This window comes from Calidris pugnax, unplaced genomic scaffold (assembly GCF_001431845.1).
Source record: "Calidris pugnax isolate Ruff unplaced genomic scaffold, ASM143184v1 scaffold36, whole genome shotgun sequence".
NCBI classification, from domain to species: Eukaryota; Metazoa; Chordata; class Aves; order Charadriiformes; family Scolopacidae; genus Calidris; species Calidris pugnax.
The window spans coordinates 3914622-3934273 of record NW_015090825.1 but is presented as its reverse complement, the minus strand read 5'-3'; the positions used below and the strand labels follow the sequence as shown (position 1 = coordinate 3934273).

The 19652-nt window shown below is 39.7% G+C and overlaps 1 protein-coding gene across 1 annotated transcript in view; it reads right to left on the bottom strand.

Moving 5' to 3' along the window:
- Positions 1–19652, bottom strand: part of SCUBE1 (signal peptide, CUB domain, EGF-like 1) — a 266905-nt gene that overhangs the window by 150711 nt on the left and 96542 nt on the right. The window contains exon 6 of the mRNA XM_014940071.1: positions 11446–11580. Coding sequence (XP_014795557.1) covers positions 11446–11580 — 135 coding nt within the window. The remainder of the gene's footprint in view (positions 1–11445; positions 11581–19652) is intronic.

The following is a 19652-nucleotide window of genomic DNA, read 5'->3' as shown; positions in this document are numbered from 1 at the left end:
CTGGCATTTTACTCTACCATGGGGCTGTTTCACGCAGCATTTCAGTGAGCTCCTGACAGGTAATCCTCCAGATTAATTCTGAGTTCATTTGGGCGATAAGTGGTCAGCTTCTCTGAGAGATAGCACAGGAATGACAGCTCACTATCTCTTTCTGTGAATTCTTGGAAGATTGAACTGCACAAGGTATTTTCAACTAATGCCAGCTGAAGACAAATGGTAACTTAGCCAAATGCTAAAAAGTCATGTTGAGATCTACACAGAAAGCCTTTTCAAAATAAATCTCCATGTAAACATACTACACAGGATTCAAGAGACAGACGCAGATTAGGCTAGGGAAGTATTGCTCATCAAATCCTGGTTTAAAACAGCTTATTACAGCCTTTTTTTTTAATGATATGTTTTTCAGACTCCAATTACAGCAGAGTAATTAAAAGTCCATTAAGGAAGCACTTAGGCCAAATGACAGCTTTTCCTGGGAAGCTTAGAGGGAGTCCTGAAAGCATTTTGTCAGGAGAGGCTAGGAGCAGAAAGAGAGTAGTGGAGAAGAGCAGGCAGACACGCAGCTGTCTGTCCGCGCAGGGCAGGCCAGTCTCACCGCAAGCACAGCTTGAACACTGCCCTTCGGCACAGCTGGCAGGACCCTTTTTATGCTTTATTTGGCCTTTTCCTGGAAAGCTTTCCCCAAAACTGAAATATTTCACCTGTGAAAGGAAACAGGCGACTCAGAAATGCTTCACTTGGCAAATCTGGCTTCAGGTTTGAGCTGTTGTACTAAGTGCCCAGTGTCTTCTCTGGATAAGGGGGCTTCATGGACATTCATGCTACGGGGCAGTGCAACAGCTGCCTACACAGGCAGGCAAGGCTGCTCAACCACCACTACCATATAGTGCCAGGGACAATACATACACAAAAGCTTCAGAGCTTTTATGTTTATTATTATTATTGCAGGAAAAGTAGGTACGTCACAGAACAAAATTTGGTTTAGTGGAAAAACAACACTTCTTTCAAAAATAATGTTGGCAACATTGTGTTGACCTGTTCAAGTAGTTGTATTCCACCTTAGTTTTCAGAACCTACGTATTCCCAGTGCCAATGTGGCTGCCTTCCCAGTACAAGGACACAGTGCTGAGAGTCATCAGGCATCCTGAATGTCAGTAAGAAGTCAAGCTGCTGGCACTATCTGTAAATTGTTCAATTTACAACTGTGAGCCAATAGAGAACATATAGAACAAGAAGTGTAGGGAGAAAAGGTGGTAGAGGACAGGATTTGCAAAATGCACTGTTATCCATATTACACTTTGATCTCAAAACATGTACATGTAATTCATCAATCACTGGTGCTAAAGTGCACTAGGGATGAAAGAAGGGAATTAAACAACAGACCAGAAGAATGGGGCTCAGGATATCTGCATTCTGTTCCTAGTAGGAGCATACCTAAAAACAGATACTCAGTTTTACAAAATTGATTTGGTGAAATCCATATAGTCTCAATTAAACTGCATGCTCTGTCAAATGATTCCTTCACAGCTTTTCTGGAAAGCTCTTGGGATTTCTACAGCCTTTCTAAGCAAATTATTTAACTGTTCTGCCTCCCATATCTGTAACTTACAGCACATGGCATATTAGCTCCTATTTCAGAGCGGGTTTAGAGTCCTGAGGTAGTTTTTGTAGACTCCTGCAACATCCTCCAGTGAATTACTGATTACAAGAGCAAATAACTAAGAGTTCCCTTCTGAAGCAGATAGAACAAGAAAGGCAAGGGGTAAGAACCATTCACATCTTGGCATTTGTAGCATTCCAAACAAATGTCAGCTTAAATAACCAATTCTCATTACATTAAATACTGAAATGCCAACCCAAATCATGTGAATTTATGTCAAAAATTAATGTTTGAGTAAGGAGGCTCTTAGTTTTGGCCTGTCTAGTACTTTGCAGTTTGATACGGATTGAAGATAGCAGCTATTATATTATCCTCAGCCCATGTTAACCGTAGGGAGAAAACCTGCCAACTCTGGTAAATCACCGATGTAACACAATGCTTGCAGCACACTGTGCTGGATACTATTGGCTTACATTCAGTGTGCAGTGATTTAACCGATGTAACACAATGCTTGCAGCACACTGCTGGATACTATTGGCTTACATTCAGCGTGCAGTGCATTCAGCGTCAGCTATAAACACAGAGAAGAACTTTCAAAGGAGGTGTTCCATATGAAAGAGGGACAAAAGTACTGTTGCTTTTACTCAAAGGTGAATCCTTAGGTTGGAACAAGAGAAGAAAGAGTTATTTGCAGCTTCTCAGCATTGGGAAGTCAGGCAGAGCCTTTTGAAAGTGCTCAAACATTCTACACAACAAACATCATGCACAAAAAGCAGGTAAAGGGATTCACGGCACAAGCTCAATGCTCTTATCAATGGTGAACATCGGTCAGAGGGTAACTCCAACAGCACACGACGCTTCTCTCTGTTTCTGCATTTCTTGACTCCTGGGAAAAGCAAAGAAGTTGAACCCTTGCAAGGGTATCATCCTGATCACTTGCACATGACTGCAGATTTGCTTTGCAATCCCAACACTTGACCCGTTCCACAGGGAAAAATAATACTTTTCAAAGACATTGCTGCAGTTTGACCAGGCTGCAGTTTATCCACGAGAGGAGCTAGATAAATGGAAACAAAACTATGAGGGAGAAGATACTGAAAAGAAATGGCATTAGCGAGTCAGGGAGTTAAGGAGACAGGGAAGAAGGATAGATTTTGCCATGAGCTGTTTCACACCCTTCTTTTCTTCTTCAATCTGTTCTCTTACATTTCAACTCACTCCCACTTGGCTGGCTGTCTCTCTCCCCCCTCTGACTTTCTGTTTACCTGACATACCCTCGTCTCACTCCTTTCTTCCTTTGTTCCCCCTCTTAAAAATAACTCATGGTGCTACTACAATGTTTCTGCCATGAAAGCATTCACAGTGACTGTATGTTTTGTGCTGTCCTCTACCCTATGTTTGCCTTGTTTACTTAGGCTATAAATTTTCTCAGTTTGTACGAGGTCTCACGCAATCTGGCCCCATTCTTGAGTGCTGCTCAACTACAAAATAATCAAAACACCATCAAGAACAGTAAGAAATCCAACAATTTTATGACCCAGATACTTCTAAGATATAAAGCTTAACAGAGCATGCAAGTATTCTCAGGCTTGAAAATATAAAGGCTATTAAATACAAGCATCTTCTTTCTTATTTCCATTAACTTCTCAATTATTTCAGAATAGCTCAGGGCAACCTCAAACATAATTATAAGGAATTGAATAATTAATAGAACTCATTAAATGCATAGTATGCATGCCATATACAGGAGGGTAACAGTATATATGAACAGGTATTTGGCATTCATATCTTGAATTCCTAGTGGTTTATAGCCAAAAACAAATCGCGGTATCAGCCTCTGAAGAGTTCCTGCTGGATCACACCTCTGAGATTTGTCATGAATAGCAGAAAAGAGGAACAGCGCCTGCAACACGGTCTGCAGCTGATTTCTCTGCACAGTGAAAAATACCAGCCATACATGGAGAGAGCCATAGTGACTGCAGCAGGTAGGAAAGATGCTGAGCATCTTTACACAGTATTCAGAGCAGGCCCTGAATTCATCATTGTATCCCCGATGGCATGAGAGAGACACATCATGCAGTGTATGGTACACTTGAAACAGAGTCCATTTGTTGTGTACATGTGTGAGTGCAAGCTTTTTTCCAGTACACTCTTGCTTAATATTCTTCCCAGATCTTTCTCACCTGATGTTTCAGTCAACTGGATGTTAGAGGCCTTTAAAAAACATGTCAGTTCTTTTATTTAGTATAATCCCACTACATCCAGAGCAGCCAGTATGAACAGAACATTGGTTCACTTCCAATGCTATTGAATGATTGAGTGTGAAAGCCCCCTTTGCATATTTTCTCTCTTTAATTTTTTTTTTTTTTTTTAAATGTACTACTTTCCAGTGTGCTTTCCCAGTCGTGCGTATAGCTTTCCCATCTTGTCAGCACTGCCAGTCACTCAGCCGCTGAGCCACAGACTGCTCGCTGCGCTTTCTGTCACACAGGTGTGGAGAGATTTTTGATCTGACTTACAAATTCCCTGCTCCCCCTGGCAAGCTGGCTGGCTGGCATGCTGCTGCAGGGCGTTTCAAACAGCTGCTCTTTCCAAGACATGCTTCTTCGCATCTCCAGCTTCATTATTCCTTAAACATTTCTTTTCCCCCTTTAGTTTCATCCTTTCCGTACCAAAACGGCGTTGGCAATGGAGCCGGGCAGAAACAACTACTGTACCATTAAACTAGTTTGTCAAAGAGCCAGAATCTGAAATATCTGGATGTCCTAGTTTATCATTTAGTCAAGTACAACTGTGCATCTACTTCTAATGCTGGTCAAGCACTATATGCAAGTTACACATGTGACCTACATTACATCCCAGTTGATGCTTCCTGGTACATCTAGGCTTTGATTTGCGTAGTATTATTTTCATTTATTTTCTTTTTTATTTTTAAAATATTTATGTCCGTTCTGATCACTGCACTTAAATCTGGCACCTGTTACAGGACAGCTTCTGCACAACACACTTAAAATTCCATCCCAGATCTTGGCAAAATCTAGCAATCTGCTATTGTTCCTGAATGTTGGGAGATTTCTCCTTTGACTTTCAATAAAGTCATCACCATTGCATCCTGCTAACGGGTCGGTTTACTATCTCAGATGGAGCAAAGCAGCACAGGGTATTAATTATTCAACAAAATTTGGTTCTCTTTCTGAATTAAATCTAAATCAAAGTCTCATAAAATTTTGAAGCACAATATTTTTCATTCAGAAAACAAGTGAGCTCAAACTAACAGAGAGAATTCATCGTATTTTGTTGAGTGTAAGTATGACATGGCTCTGAATCCGTCCCTAGGAACTCAACGAGGGTCTACAACCAACTCTACTTGGCTGTATTCAACTCTGCAACTTGGGATATACTGAAACTCTACCTTAATTTCATATCCTATATAATTTCCTCACATCCTGGTTTCCATCTGGCCTGTGCTGAGGACCAGGATTGCAGCTGCTCTAATCTATCCTATAGTTCAGACACAGTCACAGGAGCTTTAGACAATACTGTAATATTTACACCTTGGTTTTCTTACCTATAAAAGGAAGATTGCAGCCTCAAGTTTCAGATGCATTTAAAATTTTTGTAAACCAAAAGTGACATAGGTTTGCCTCCAAATCTATGTCATCCTAAGCAGACACCATTTAAGCTGATCTTTGTTGAAGGCCTTAATGTGAAAAGCTAAGGGAAAAAAAAGCCCACAACTAAAAAACTACTGACAATTTTGATATTTAAAACTCTGCTTTTGCAGTTTTATTTGGATAGACTTAGTTTTATTTGGATAGTACTTAAAGGGCAGCTACAAAGAGGATGAAGGCTCTCTCTTCAAAAGGAGCCACACAGAGAAGACAAAGGGCAATGGGTACAAGTTGCACTGGGAGAGGTTTTATCTTGACATAAGAAAGAAATTTTTTATAGTGAGAGCAATTCACCAGAACAATCTCCCCAGGGACACTGTAAAGTCCCCATTGCCAGTGGTTTTCAAGATGCAACTAGACAGGGCACTCAATATTCTCATTTAGGCTCCCTTTCCCACAAAAGGTTGGATCAGATGACCTGTCGAGGTCCCTTTCAACCTGGGCTGTTCTATAACCCTATGAGACTACTTACTCTTGCATCTAGTCCTAAACTTTCATATTGTTTTTATTTGTTGTTTTCTATGATATTGTTTTTATGATTACATAATTACTGCTTCCGCCTCACAGCTGAGCTTAAATCAGATTACACTTAAACTAGTTCTACAGCAGTGTAATTTTACTAGTCCTAATCATGATAAATCACTGATGTATGAGAGGAGGGAGATCAGGCCCAAGAAAGATTATTTTTTACTTGTACCATGTGTTTTCACCTGTTGCATTTTCCCTTGAGACAAATTACAAACTCCTTCCATTTGCAAGGAATGGAGAAAGCAAATGTGAGGTGCCCTTTCACAAGGCTGCTGGAGCAAATATGAATCCCTGAAACCAAAGCACAGCAATTTTTGTGGGTTATACACAGTTTTAAAAGGTTACACACTTCTAACAGGCCACAATGCGATTTAAAATGCTTTATTAAGCCTTTTTTCCTGGATACATTTTGTATACCATATTCTATGAAAGATAATCAATCGAACTATTTATTCAAAATGTATCATGGGAACGTATAAACAGACAAGTTTCTATTACACTGAGGTAATACTGTGTGCAGTTTTAGGAAAAAGCTTCCAAGATCACAGTATATTTGTTCAGATAAAACTTATGCTGCCTGAAAGGTTTTCTTATTCTGTTATCTAAAAGCACATGAATTAATTTCCTTAAAATTTACTTTACAAGTATTCCTTTACAATCATACTAGGATTCCAATTTAAAAAGACAAGTAGGAGTGTTCTGCTTCAGTGAATGGGATGCCTGTATTCAGGGTAGCTATGGCAAAGTATATTCAAGTAATGGAGCAATTTAACTGGTTACATCATCATGAAAGAGCTGTCATAGTTGAGATGAGAAACGTTGTACTTCATAAAGTCTGGAACGGTGCTGGCAACACTTAATTATTTAAAGTCGCCCTTCCATATTAACCTAAATATGAATAGATTATTGTGCTTTCTGTAGAAAAAGCACCTCTGTCCTCTAAAGTGATTTGCAGAAGAAATTCTGAGTCACAATAACCTCCTTGCCCAGAGTCCCACAAGGCATCAGCACCAGAGATGCGAATGAAGTCCAGAATCCCAACCTTTTCCTGCACTGACTGGGGATCACGCTTCTCCCAGGGAGTCCTAACACATTATTCTACTGCTATAAAAATCACACTTAACTAACAGGTAAGGAATAAAAATAAATCATAGAATGTAGGAATGAAAAAAATGAACAAAAGTGATTTTATAATCCTCAAAACAAGAAGAAACTTGGTAGTTTGATGTCAGCCGATGGAAGGAGTTCTCTGTTACTACTACAGAATTAACAAGGGCTTAAACACATAATCAAGATTAACAAGTTACTGTGTATCAGCACAAGCATGGTAAACCATTTCATGAGCCCACTTAGCCCATGACAAATGCAAGATGACTTGGCTTAGCCCCTTTCCCTTTCCTCTGGGACTAAACTGTTACACTTTTAGCCAGAAAGAGACAAGCTGGTTATTGAGACTCTGTAGCACAGTAATTTGCTAAATTGTGGTAGCTTGACTTTATGTCAAACTCCCTAACTCTGCTAAGAACGTGAGGCTAATGGGATAAGGGGAAGTGAAAAAGCATTTCCTTGCCAAATGTTTTTTTAACAGGCTTGACAACGATAGTGACAACCGTGTAAAAAGCTTTTCCACTGTTTGACCAGACCATCATAATTTCCAGCCTTCTATAGCCTGGTAATTCTCCACCTCTTCTTGTCTCCATTTATGATTACCACTCCTAATTGCACCTGCCTTTTTTGGTTTACTTGGTATTAGCTGTATAAAAACATTGGCAGCAAATTCTTAGCAGATATAAGATCATTAATATAACTATGCTCTAGTTAGACATTTAGGGGATGGAATCTAAAATGACAGAAGTCTTCCTAGCCACAGAACTCCTGAAGTATCTGGCTTGTAAGCAACCAACCTTTGTGCTTTAGGAGATTTGCCCTCTGGAAATCAGACAGCAATGGCTTTCTATAACACTTCAGCTGAGAATTTTGATCGGTGAGGTAGTTTGTAACCAGGGCTCCCAATTACAATACTTTTTATAGTTGTAATGCAAATGGGACATACCGTACCCTTCATTATGGTCACTCTGAACTTCAGGGGAGACACAAACATATAACTAAACTCTACCTATCTTGATGCTTTTATAGCCAAATTTAGATTTTTAACCAACTTTGCTATCACTAAGACATTAAGGATGTGCCCGGAAACTTTGCTGAATTGGGGTTTTTGTCTTATTATCAAATTAAGGAAAAACATGCTGTAACCCACTTACCTGACTCAATCACAGCTGTAGTGTACGATACTAATCTCCACATTTATTAAACACATGCTCCCTCTGGAGCTGGAGATGATACAGTAACAGCTGTTTTATTCTGGTTTCTTTTTAAGTCATGAGGAAACAAACACACACATGTCTCTGGTATAATTCACAGTGTTCACACCTACTATTGCAATTAAGAGGTACTAAAATAAACAACTGTTAAGTTCTCCTATCTTCTACAGTTCCTTCTCCCTCCCATTCTCTCTCCCTATTGTTGCCATCATTATTGTGAGTAAATTAGTACTGAATTTTGACTCAGCAAAAGGAAATTTTAATGCAAAAATAAATGGGGTAAGTTATACTGGGCATAGATTAAACATACAAAATCAGTAGGCCTATAATGAAGACAGTGAAACAAAGCAAATACTAGGAAACTTGGGTTTGCCCTGACTTTAATGTCAGCCTGACCTCTCATTGGTATAAAATTAATATTTCTCTGTGTATCATTAATCCTTTTTGTCCACAGGGAATAATAAGAACACTTCTAGATGGCAAGCAAGGATGTCATTTGGGACACAAGGACAATATTAAAAGCCCTTACCATGAACTGCAGTGTGGCTTTTAACCACAGCTTGTGGGTAAGAGCATGGTGGTACAGTACACCCCTAAACCACTGGGACAGGCACAGTGATGTCTGGAAGCTGAGGAAATTCACACAGCAGCTGACAATTTTAAGGAGAGTCCCTCATACCAGAAGACAACTTTCCCCTGTCTGGTTAGTGCAAAAAGGGACATATTCCTCTCTCTGCTCAACCCCTAAAAGAATATCCAATGCCCTTTTTCAACACTAAAGCCACCACATCACTAGAATGCACTGATGAGCTCAAAGCAGGTGATCAGCACCAGCCTTGCAGATGGCCAAGGCAGGTGAGCTGGGCCTGCAGACAGGGCAGTGCTTTGGTGTGGTACGGCTTCCTCCCTTCCGAACTCATCCCAGCTCCAAGTAGATTTTAAGCACCTTGCATTGCTTCTCCCCTTTTCCCAGGGCATTTGAAAACAGGAGGGAAAAGGTGCATGAAAAACCTTGTGGTTGATTGTTTTAGACTAGCTGAGTCCTTGAAGAGACTTTAGGTAATGTCAAGGACACCAAGATTGTGTGACTGCACATGCATTTTTCAGAGACAGAAAAGTAATCCCACTGCAATTAATGGATCTTATTATGCTCAAAGTCAACAAGCTTGCTAAAAGGCTTTGGCAAGTCAGCGCCTTTGTGTTTGGATTGCAATGCTGGCTGTGTGGTGTGCCTTTGTCCACTTCAGCCTTATTTACCAACAGAGGTATAGACACAATCTAGCCCTGGGCACAATTCTGGCTAAATATGTTGATGCATATTTTTGCGTTCCAACAGTTTCTGGAGTGGTGCTTACAAGACAGATGAAAGCTAGTAAACATAGACGTGAAAAAAGCCATTTACTTTCTCACCCTGAATGTTTACTATTTGCATTTCAGTCACCTCTGACAACTGAAAGAGATCATTTTGTCTCATTTCCTTCCTCCAGCATACCCACCCGATGCAGTTCTGTGGGCAATCATGACACTGCAGTGTAATGTTTGCTGTTATTGTAAAATGGCTCATTATTTTTGAAAAGCTACAAACTGTTTGTTCAGAAAACACTTTGCAATCACCATTGGTCTATTTGGTAGGTTGCTTGTTTTTTTCAGATCTGAAATAATTTGAAGATGATGCTTCAAATTAAACACCCATGTCTATAACACTTTCTTTGTAAACCAGTTAACACAATATATTATTCCCATGCATATTCATTATGTGCATACAGCAGTCACCCTTCAAATCCACTCCCCAAGTCCTTCCGGCAAACTAGGAACACTCTCTGCCATAAAAATTTACCCTTTTCCCTCAATAAATCTCTTCCTTAGAAGAAATTTTTGCCTTTAGAATCTCATTTTTCATTTATTTCATTAGTTTCCATCTCAGATAACTAAATTCTCCTTTATTACAGTTGGGAATTTTTATAATGTGCAAATTGAAATAATGATTGTATCGCAGTTCTCTGCAAGTGGTTTTCATTAAGCCTCCAGCTACTATTCCTTGCTCTGTTGGATATCTTTGTGTCAGGGTTACTTTACACTGGACAGAAATTTGAACAATTTACGTTGAAAAGAATGACTAAAAACCTATTAGATAACAACCTTTAAAATGCACTGGTTGATGGACCTTAATTGTATGTTCTTGTCATAATCAAAATACCTCAATCACTTAAAACTTAATAATCATGCTAAAAAGTGGACCTGTGAATATATTCCAGATTCACATTTCTGAAAATCAAAATAACTACTTGTCTTTACAATTCTGTGTAAGCATACACACAGTGCCTAAAATACATTTACATGTCTGAGATGCTACACTACAACGTTTTGCTTTCTTGTCAACAGACTAACTAAACTCTTACTCTAAGTTCAGTAGGATTTTCTGGTTTATTTTAGTGACTTAAAAAAGTTCAGAACCATTTGTGTGGCTCGTTGAAATTTACAGCGTGCTTACATTGTTGATCACCAGACTCATCTTGCTACTTAGTCATTCTCTATTGCCCATTGGTAAATGAGTTTGCTAGCATATATTCCCATTGCTGCCAGGGTCACCAGAAGTCTGAATGAACACACAAAGAGTCCACTTAATTGCAAAGATTTATAGCTATGCTGTTTTCTTTTCTCCCTTTCCACTCAAACTTGTCTTCCATGTCTGACATGTATAGAAAAGGGAGAGCTGCTTATTCTAGTCAAAATCAGCAGCAGACAAGGATCACAGTTTCGCAAGGATTCCTTATTTCTACTGCTAGTGCATAGGCAACAGAGAAGCAGTTTTCTAATCCACCCCGGCCAGGGTACTAAACCAAAGAAAAATGCTGTGTCAATATAGTGTCAGCCATCATCAGTCTGCAACGAAGCAACGAGTTACACGCCTGGCAAAAAAACACAACCTGTACGACTTCCAGAAGCAACAAGCTGTTGGTTCTGATTTAAGATACCATGCTCTCTAAGTAGAAAACAGGTGAACTATTATACAATAAATAGACGAGAAATTTGTAAGTCTTGGAAACTCAGAAGCAGAAAGCTGCCATTTGAAAATCTGCCTCTGCCTGCCCAAAGAGCCTGCTGTTTGAACCATGTAGAATTTCTACGTCAAACTAAAGCCTTTTCCTCTGTCTTATTTATGGCTCTGCTACAAGTTTGGGTAGCAGAGGAATCACTCAATTCTGACCAACCAGTGAAATGATTTGGAGAGCTCTGGGGATAAAAAAAATTCACCCAAACAGTTCTGCATTTCTGATTGAACACAGTAATTCTAAAGAGCACAGTTTACACACTGAAAACTTACCAATGGAGCGATGAATGCAGGTATGCTGGTTATCACTCAGAAAAAAGCCCTCTTTGCACTGACATTCATAGCTTCCCATAGTATTTACACAAATCTGCTGGCACCCTCCATTGTTATCCTGACACTCATCAACATCTAGAAGAGAGAAGGAGAAAGAAACGCAGGTAATGTACAGATTCAAAACACACATCTAGAAGAACAAGGAATCCACAAAAAGGCACACTGTAAATTAAGCTAATGAAAATACCCAAACACCATCAGAGTTAATCCATATAATTCTTTTTCCTGCATCCCAGGTTTAAAGTTAACATAAAAAAATCAGTGGGGAGGGGAGTCTAGCTAAGTCTCCATGCATTCTGGGCTGCAAATTGATTTCCAATGCACAATGAATGTTAACGTCCTAAAAAGGCTGTGACCCCATCTGCCAAGTGTGGTGTTGCACTCTGTCATTCCCACTCCACTTGGAAAGACATACTTCAGGCCTACAGTAATTTCTACCAGGGGTAGCAGGCAAACACAAAGGGCATTACTGGGTGAAAAGAGTCTTTATAGAGTTCTGGTCCTGAACAGAACAGCATGTTTCAATTACTGGAGTCATAACCCCCTACTTTGTCAGTTTGTTTAATGTTGTTTAATGAAAAGAAGGCTTCTTAAATCTAAATGTTCCATGTCTGTATTGTCATTTTAATAGGCAAATATATAAAACCACAAAGGCAGCATTAGCTACTGGCTGTTTTGAGGGTCCCTGCCTACCCCCATATTCTCTCTTTGGCGTAAAAGTTTTTATGCTGTTGTGTTTAACAGAGACATATGCTTCAGCATTGGGAAATTGCTGTCGCTAAAAGATATCTGACCCACGTTCAACCTTGCGAGTCTCCTGTTTTGCTCATAAAAAGTGTATCATATCCATTTTCTGCTTTTTCTTCGGATAAAAGCAATTTGCCACCTGAAAGATACATGTTTTCCATTTTTATGGAGATTCTGCAACTAGTTAGTTATTTCACAGTATTTGCCAACATGTCAGCAAATGAGTTGGTGCGTGTTTTGCTTTCATTTCGTTTTTGGAGGGGGGGAAAACACAACAAAGCTAAATGATCCACAACATTCAAAACCTCAGAAGAGCTGGCAGACCAATTTGAATTTTTAATTAATTAATTCCTCTAGGACTGGCCACGATACACTAAGGTAAAACCAAGCTGCTTTTGCCAGTACTCTTGCAGGCAAAGCCAGGAAGCTCTGAAAGGCTAGAGAAACTCAGCTGATAACTAATGCAGGAAGGCCAGCTAGTTCCAGCAGCTGGCTCGGCTACGCCTGCTATTGCTGTTTGTACTAGTGTGCTGCCTGCGCTTCAGGTGGCAGAAATTGCAGCTCTCTTGAAAAAAACCATAAGTTCTAGGGTAATTACAGCAGTACCCAGGGAAATCGGGTGGTCTCCTCATGTCTTGAACTACAATGCAAGCGTGGAGACGGTTCTTCTCCTTTTTTTATTTACCAAGAAATGTTAACCACTATTGCCTCAAATTTTCTGTATCAAAATCCTTCCCATTCTCCGTTCTTACTCTCTTGCAGATGTCAACCTTTTCAGAACCTTATCAAAGCAGTTTGGGAGGACATAGGAAAAGCAGTGAAGACTTTCCTTGGTACTGCAGTATAAGACGAAAAGATATACAAGACAACTTGGTGAGACCCTTCCTCTGTGAGCCAGCAGGCCTTGCTGCCCTATTAGTGCCAACTCGAACTTGTTCCTTCTAAACAGCACACTGGAATCTAGATCCTCCTCTTTGGAAGATTAGTTGAACACTTGCTGGAGGAAAAAGTCTCAGTTGTTACATGTACAAACCCCAAAATTTTGCTACAAAGTCCACAGCCTTCCCAGTGTTTTGTTTATAATATCACAAAGCAACTCGAACAATTGCCTTCCAGCTCTGATGAATAATCTGAAACAAATGCAGTGATTTATAAACATTTTTTTCTGCTCCTGGGAGCAAATGCTGGTGACTTACCACTTCCGTAAAGAGCCAGCTGAATTTACCACCAAGCCCTAAATACATATGCTGGAATAAAAGCTATTACAATTTAAACTCCTTAAAAAGTTTTACTATGAGGAATTTCTTCTAATTTTGTTGCACTTGCCTCATAATTATTTTAATATGCATTTATGAAGAGAAGGAGTTGAAGAAAGGGAACAGCTGGGATGCAGGACTACTGTATCTCTATCTCCATACTACATGCCTTCCAATAAATCTTGGCCTAGTGGTGCACGATTAACATTTTCTCTTTTCAGACCTCAATCGTACTAGGGTCAGGATTTTTGGAGGACTTTGCATTACTGCTGTCTTAAAAGGAAGTATTGCTTATTATCCACCATACCAAGCAATCTATTGGACACGCTGCCTGGAAAATATATACTGAATTATTTACTTGGTAAGCCTTCATTCCAATAAAGTCACTTTATGATCAACCTATTACTAACCCTGTTTAGGGAATGATGTAAATAAACGTCTTCTGAAGTTAAGAGACAGAACTCCATTGACTCCAGTGACCTCAAGCTTTGGTAGATCTGGCAGAATATTTCTTTCATGTACCTGAATTTTTTCAAAGCTCACAGATGAAATAGCTGCCAAAGAGGCTTTTTCTTTCTTTCATCATTTGTGCAACCCTCATTCAATGCAGCTCAAGTTACCCAGCTGAATGTGTAAACATCAGTAAGGCAGCATATGTGAGATTGCATTTTGGACCAGATTTTCAAGAGATTAAGTTCCACATAAACACCAAAATAAGTAGCCAGGTTTTCAATAAAGCTCCTCTGGCTCCAGTTTTGGAGGCCTGACACGTCAAACTGGGCTGTTGACTGTTCTGAAAAACAGGGTGGATCCTGAGAAGCTTTAATTGTGGCAAATCTGTGTGACAGCTTACACCTGCTGGAGACCTGCACCCCAGGGCCTAACTCTAGAAACAGGAAAAAAGTCACTTCTGTAAAATCACCTCACTCAAACATCTCCTCTAAACCCCGACTAAACCCACTTTAAAAACTTACATTTATTGAGCACAAGTAAAATCACCTCACTCAAACATCTCCTCTAAACCCCGACTAAACCCACTTTAAAAACTTAAATTTATTGAGCACAAATACAAAGCTTGCTTTCTTTATTAGTCTACTATTTACAAAAAGGATTTTTTTTTTTTTTTTAACAAAGAAACATGAAATACAAAGCTTGCTTTCTTTATTAGTCTAATATTTACAAAAAGGAATATATATTTATTTTTTTTAACAAAGAAACATATTTTCTTTGGCAACCTTTTGCACAAAATCAGCCACTGGCCATTTTATCCAGGATCAGGGTTGTCTCCCTGAGGATGGCAGCCCCAAGGCAGCAGGTGCAGGCCTCCCTTCCTTCAAACTGGTGTACTGAAACTCAAATCCATTTCCTAGGCTCCTTATCTGGCAACAAGTCTCTCATCCTCACCATCTGACGATGTGCTGATTCCTAGAGTACATTATCCACTGCTTATGGGACGGCTGAGCATCAAAATCCTACTGATGATCCCAGGGTGGAGCTAGAGCAATGTTTCAGAAAACCTACACAATCCAAACTCACAAAAAGATGGAAATAGGCTCTCACCTGAGCTGAGCTCAGATGGTTATCCCACACAGCTGCTCCAACCCTCATCCTCAAAAAGAGGAGAAAAACCAGGAGCAAGTGAATATATGTCCTTAAGCCATTCTCTGTGACACTCATCACAAAGAATTGTCCTGTGATTGCATCTACCAAATACAATCCCTGATGGAAGCACCTAGAAATAACTCAGTTTCCACAGCCCTTAACTACTCCTTACCAGCACAAATAAATAGCTAAGATAAAAATCAGCAAAAGAGGTAGAATCTAGACCAGAGCAACAAACCTAAAATTCCAGGGTGATGAGGACCTTGACTTCAAATGGGCCAGTCATCATCAAGGACAACAAGGAATAGGGGAAGAGCCAACTCAGGGAGAGGCTGGGAAGGGAGAAGTATCTTTCAGAAGAGAAGGAGAGATAATGGATACACATATACATACACACATGTATAGATATATCTATATATTAGCAGCATTATGCAAATTAATGCATATCTGAATTTGCATAAGACCTCTAGCCTTTTGGCCCACTGCCTTCACATAATCAAACTTGAGTTCTCTATCTTGGTAAGATGAGATCCTCTAGAGAGCGGTAGTGTGGAACGGTATCAAAGGGTACGAAACATTACAGTTGATAAAGATGGATGCTTTATTTATTAAATAAACAAATGCTTTTGGTTTCTCATTTAATTTATCTGATTAACTTTTCAAACTAGCTCCACTGGTATTTCACCCTGATCTGGCTCAGAGTTTCCCGCAGTATCTGGCCTAAAGAAGCTATTCTGATCAAGCATCCTGTTCGGACACCATCGAGGGAGAAAGGTCTGCTAAGGGTACCTGAAACCAAAACCACAAGCAGGAAGATACAAAAGTGGAAACACTACACAGAGTCAACATCAAGAACAGCATGTCCACTGTCCACCTCCTCCCATGATCTTCTTTTCCTTCCGTCTGACATTTTCCTTTCATGTCAGCATTTTCATAAGCACTTAAGACCCTCAGAAATCTGAGTCTCATCTTCAAAGTTTCCAAAGCATTTGGGAGCTGCAGTACAATTAATTTACTACAGCATTAAGATTCTTTGGAGACTTCTAAAAAGAGGACTTTGACTCATGATCCAGAGAGCTGATCCTGCTAGTTTATGTCTAAGCTACTCTATGGAACTTTCGGAAGACTTACCTAAGATGCCTATTTTATCAGTGCAGAACATCATGATGGAGAGCTGTACTACTACCAGCAATAGTGCAGACTTTCCTCAAATGTTAGTAACAAAGCGCCATTGAGGATATCCTGTATTTGTAAGAGAAACGATTAACCAGAAACTCAGAAAATATGAGCACCTGATTTTGAAATTCAAAAATCATTATATTCTGAATATTTCTAGTCAGAAAGTCTCATAAAAAAAATAATAATCGCATTTCTGGATTTACTATAGTTATTCTTATACCAAAAGAACATCTATCCCAGCATTCTCTCTTTCACAGTGTAGCTGATACTCAGAAGACGACAGCAGGGTTAGGACAGAACTGTTGCTGGCATGCTCTTCCAGCTTTCAGCAATCACATACCCATTAACCTTCCTAAATCACTAGCTACACCATTGTCACTACTGGATCTTTCCTGTATCAATTTGTCTAATCTCTTCTGAACCCAACATGATGGGGCAATTACTTCTGCAATTTAATTGAGTTACATAAAAAAGACATCCTCTTTTGTGGTTTTTTTTTTTCCAAACATGCTGGTTCACAGTCTGAATGAATGCCCTCTAATCCCATTATTGTAAGAAACAGTAAAAATTCATTTACTACTTGCCTTTTCTGCGTTTTTCTTGATCTTACAGATCCCCCTAAGCCTCATACTGTCTACTTCATCTATTTTGAGCCCTGAAGCACAGCAATACACAAATATGATAATTACAGACACAATTCAAATGATGTCAGTATATCATATTTAAAACAAAAAGTCCTCATTTCTAGAAGTTAACCTTAATGACAGCAACATGTGGCACGTGTTCTTCTCACTTCTCTATTCCATTCCCTCCAAGTACCATGATGCTCTATTGGAGTGGGTGTCTTGGAAGATCTGATTTCAAGATAACTGTGGAAGCCCAAAGAGTAAATCTGGCATGTAGGAGTGAAGCAAGTGGGATCAGATTAGAGGTTGTAGGCAGGTGTTCCTGCTGGAATGGTCATACAAGTAGTGACATGCTGTCAAGGTAGGGAGAGTCATACATTGCATCAGCTGAGGGGGCCATGGAAACAGGAATCATTGCTAATTGAAATAACTGCTAAACCATCTTTCTTAGACCAACTGAAGCATGAGCATACAAAGGGAAATATCAGAAGAAAGAGACACCACTACCTACGTACTCAGCAATCATATCTCCAGAATACCTGAAATCAGACTTCACCAAGAATTTAAAACCCCAGCCCAAATTTTCTACTATTTGCACATAAGGCTAGAACTCTGCTTTTTGTCCCCTTCTTTCAGAAATTGAAAAATATGGTGAAGAAAAGGAAAAAGAATACCATAGCCTTGAACCCAGCACTTCATTGCAGAAGTCTTCACTGCAGCCCTCGCTGAGAAGAGACCCACTTGCAAAAAAACAGACCCTGCAGCACTGAATGTTTACTGGAGTAGACATTAAAAAAACAAGAAACTGTGATAAATTACCTTTCCCTGAAAAACAAAGCACATTTTACAGAAGAGAAACATGAAGTACTAATCACAAGGATGCTCTTGGGTGATGAATACTGAAATCATTCTAAAATGATCAATGAGCTAATCCCTAGAACCATTCTTTTCTTATGTACAGTGATACACTACTTAAAATGATGCCCATTGGTCCTGGAGAATCCCATCTCCTAATGGTCTACAATCACTTCGCACCTCGATACCCACTGACTAGGCTTCTTGTTTGTCTGCACTGTTATAGACGGGCGCAACTTGAAAAGAAATGCTTGAAGTCTTCTTTATATAGCTATTTTGTGACACAGTGGAATTCCTTACATTTCACACTACACAAACACAGTGTAAATTCAGCTGCAACAGACTTCTTTGCTATGTATAGGATAGGAAATATTCACTTAACGCTAGAGCTTAACTCTGCTGTATGTGATGCCTGCCCATTTACTGAGCTGAAGTAAACAGCCCCACGGACATTACGCCAACGTTGCATTGAGTTCAAGTCTCTTGACGTCACTTGTTTATTCCTTTCTTAAACAACTGGGCACCACTGTCTGTCCTTTCAAGACACCAAAACCCTTTTCGCAGCTTTTAGCATTTCCAAAATAAACATCCCAGCCCCTTAATGTGACATCTTAGTTGTAGTTGTAGCTTCTCACTTGGTAATCATGCCCATTTTTCAGACTGACACATGCACATGGTGGCCTCCTGACAACAGAGCCTAAACACAACAAAGTTCCCAATCCATTTTTTTCTAATGAGTTATCCATTCTTCTGATACAAGGTTTTAACATAATTTTGTATGAACTTGATCCTGCTTCTTCTCATCTACAGCACCATTCCCTAAGGAATGCCAGCAGCCTCCAGTTTGGTGTGAGGCACTTACTGTGAGGCTCAGACAGTCCCGGCCACATCAGCAATAAGCTTGCGGTTCCCACTGATGTCTAGCTCCATGTAGGGCACTCCAAGTTGCAATGCTCAATTAACAACCCTCCATAAAGTTGAAGGAGGGAAGTTAATTACAGACACAAACAAGCAGCAGTCCTGATCAACTGAAGGAAAAATTTGGGACAAGTTGAGTAAATTATCCAGTCTATTATCATAATGTCCCTTCCTCTGTCTTAACCCTGGGCTTTCTCTGGAGCATCATTAACTGCTGCAGGCTCAACTGAGGGAGTTTCAGAGGCTTTTTTAAGTACTGAATAATGCTCATTAGCACATAGACCACCTGTAGGAGATTCTGCCCCCCTTGTCAAGGACGCTGTACAAGGTAAATTCCCAGGGACTGGGAGGACTTGCCTGAGAGAGAGGGTGATTAAGAAACATACATATGGTATTTGGCATACTTTAAGATAATATTATCTTAAGATAATGATGCTTGGCACTGGCATGAAGAATAATTCAGACCATTAACCCTTAAAAAATATCCAGCATCATTCAACTCTAGACTGGTGAGGCACTAGGACAGGTTGCCCAGAGAAGCTGTGGATGCCCCATCCCTGGAGGGGTTCAAGGCCAGGCTGGATGGGGCTTGGAGCAACCTGGTCTGGCGGGAGGTGTCCCTGCCCATGGCAGGGGGGGGTGGAACTGGATGATCTTTAAGGTCCCTCCCAACTCTAACCATTCTATGATTCTATGAATGGTTCTATGATGATTTTATATATGATTCTGTATTGGTCATGACAGAAATACTCTAGGAATACTTGCATAAAATCCTTTTAGGGATATTTTTTGTTGATTCAGATACACAAAAATAGATCACCTCACTTTTAAGTTATTTGTATACTTATGAACACATTATGGTGGGGAAACTTTGTAGGAGAAAAAAACCTTAAAGAAAAATGTAGTTCTTTCCCATTCAAGCTTATTTTGTTGAAAAGAACTATAAAAAATTTCGTCTATGACT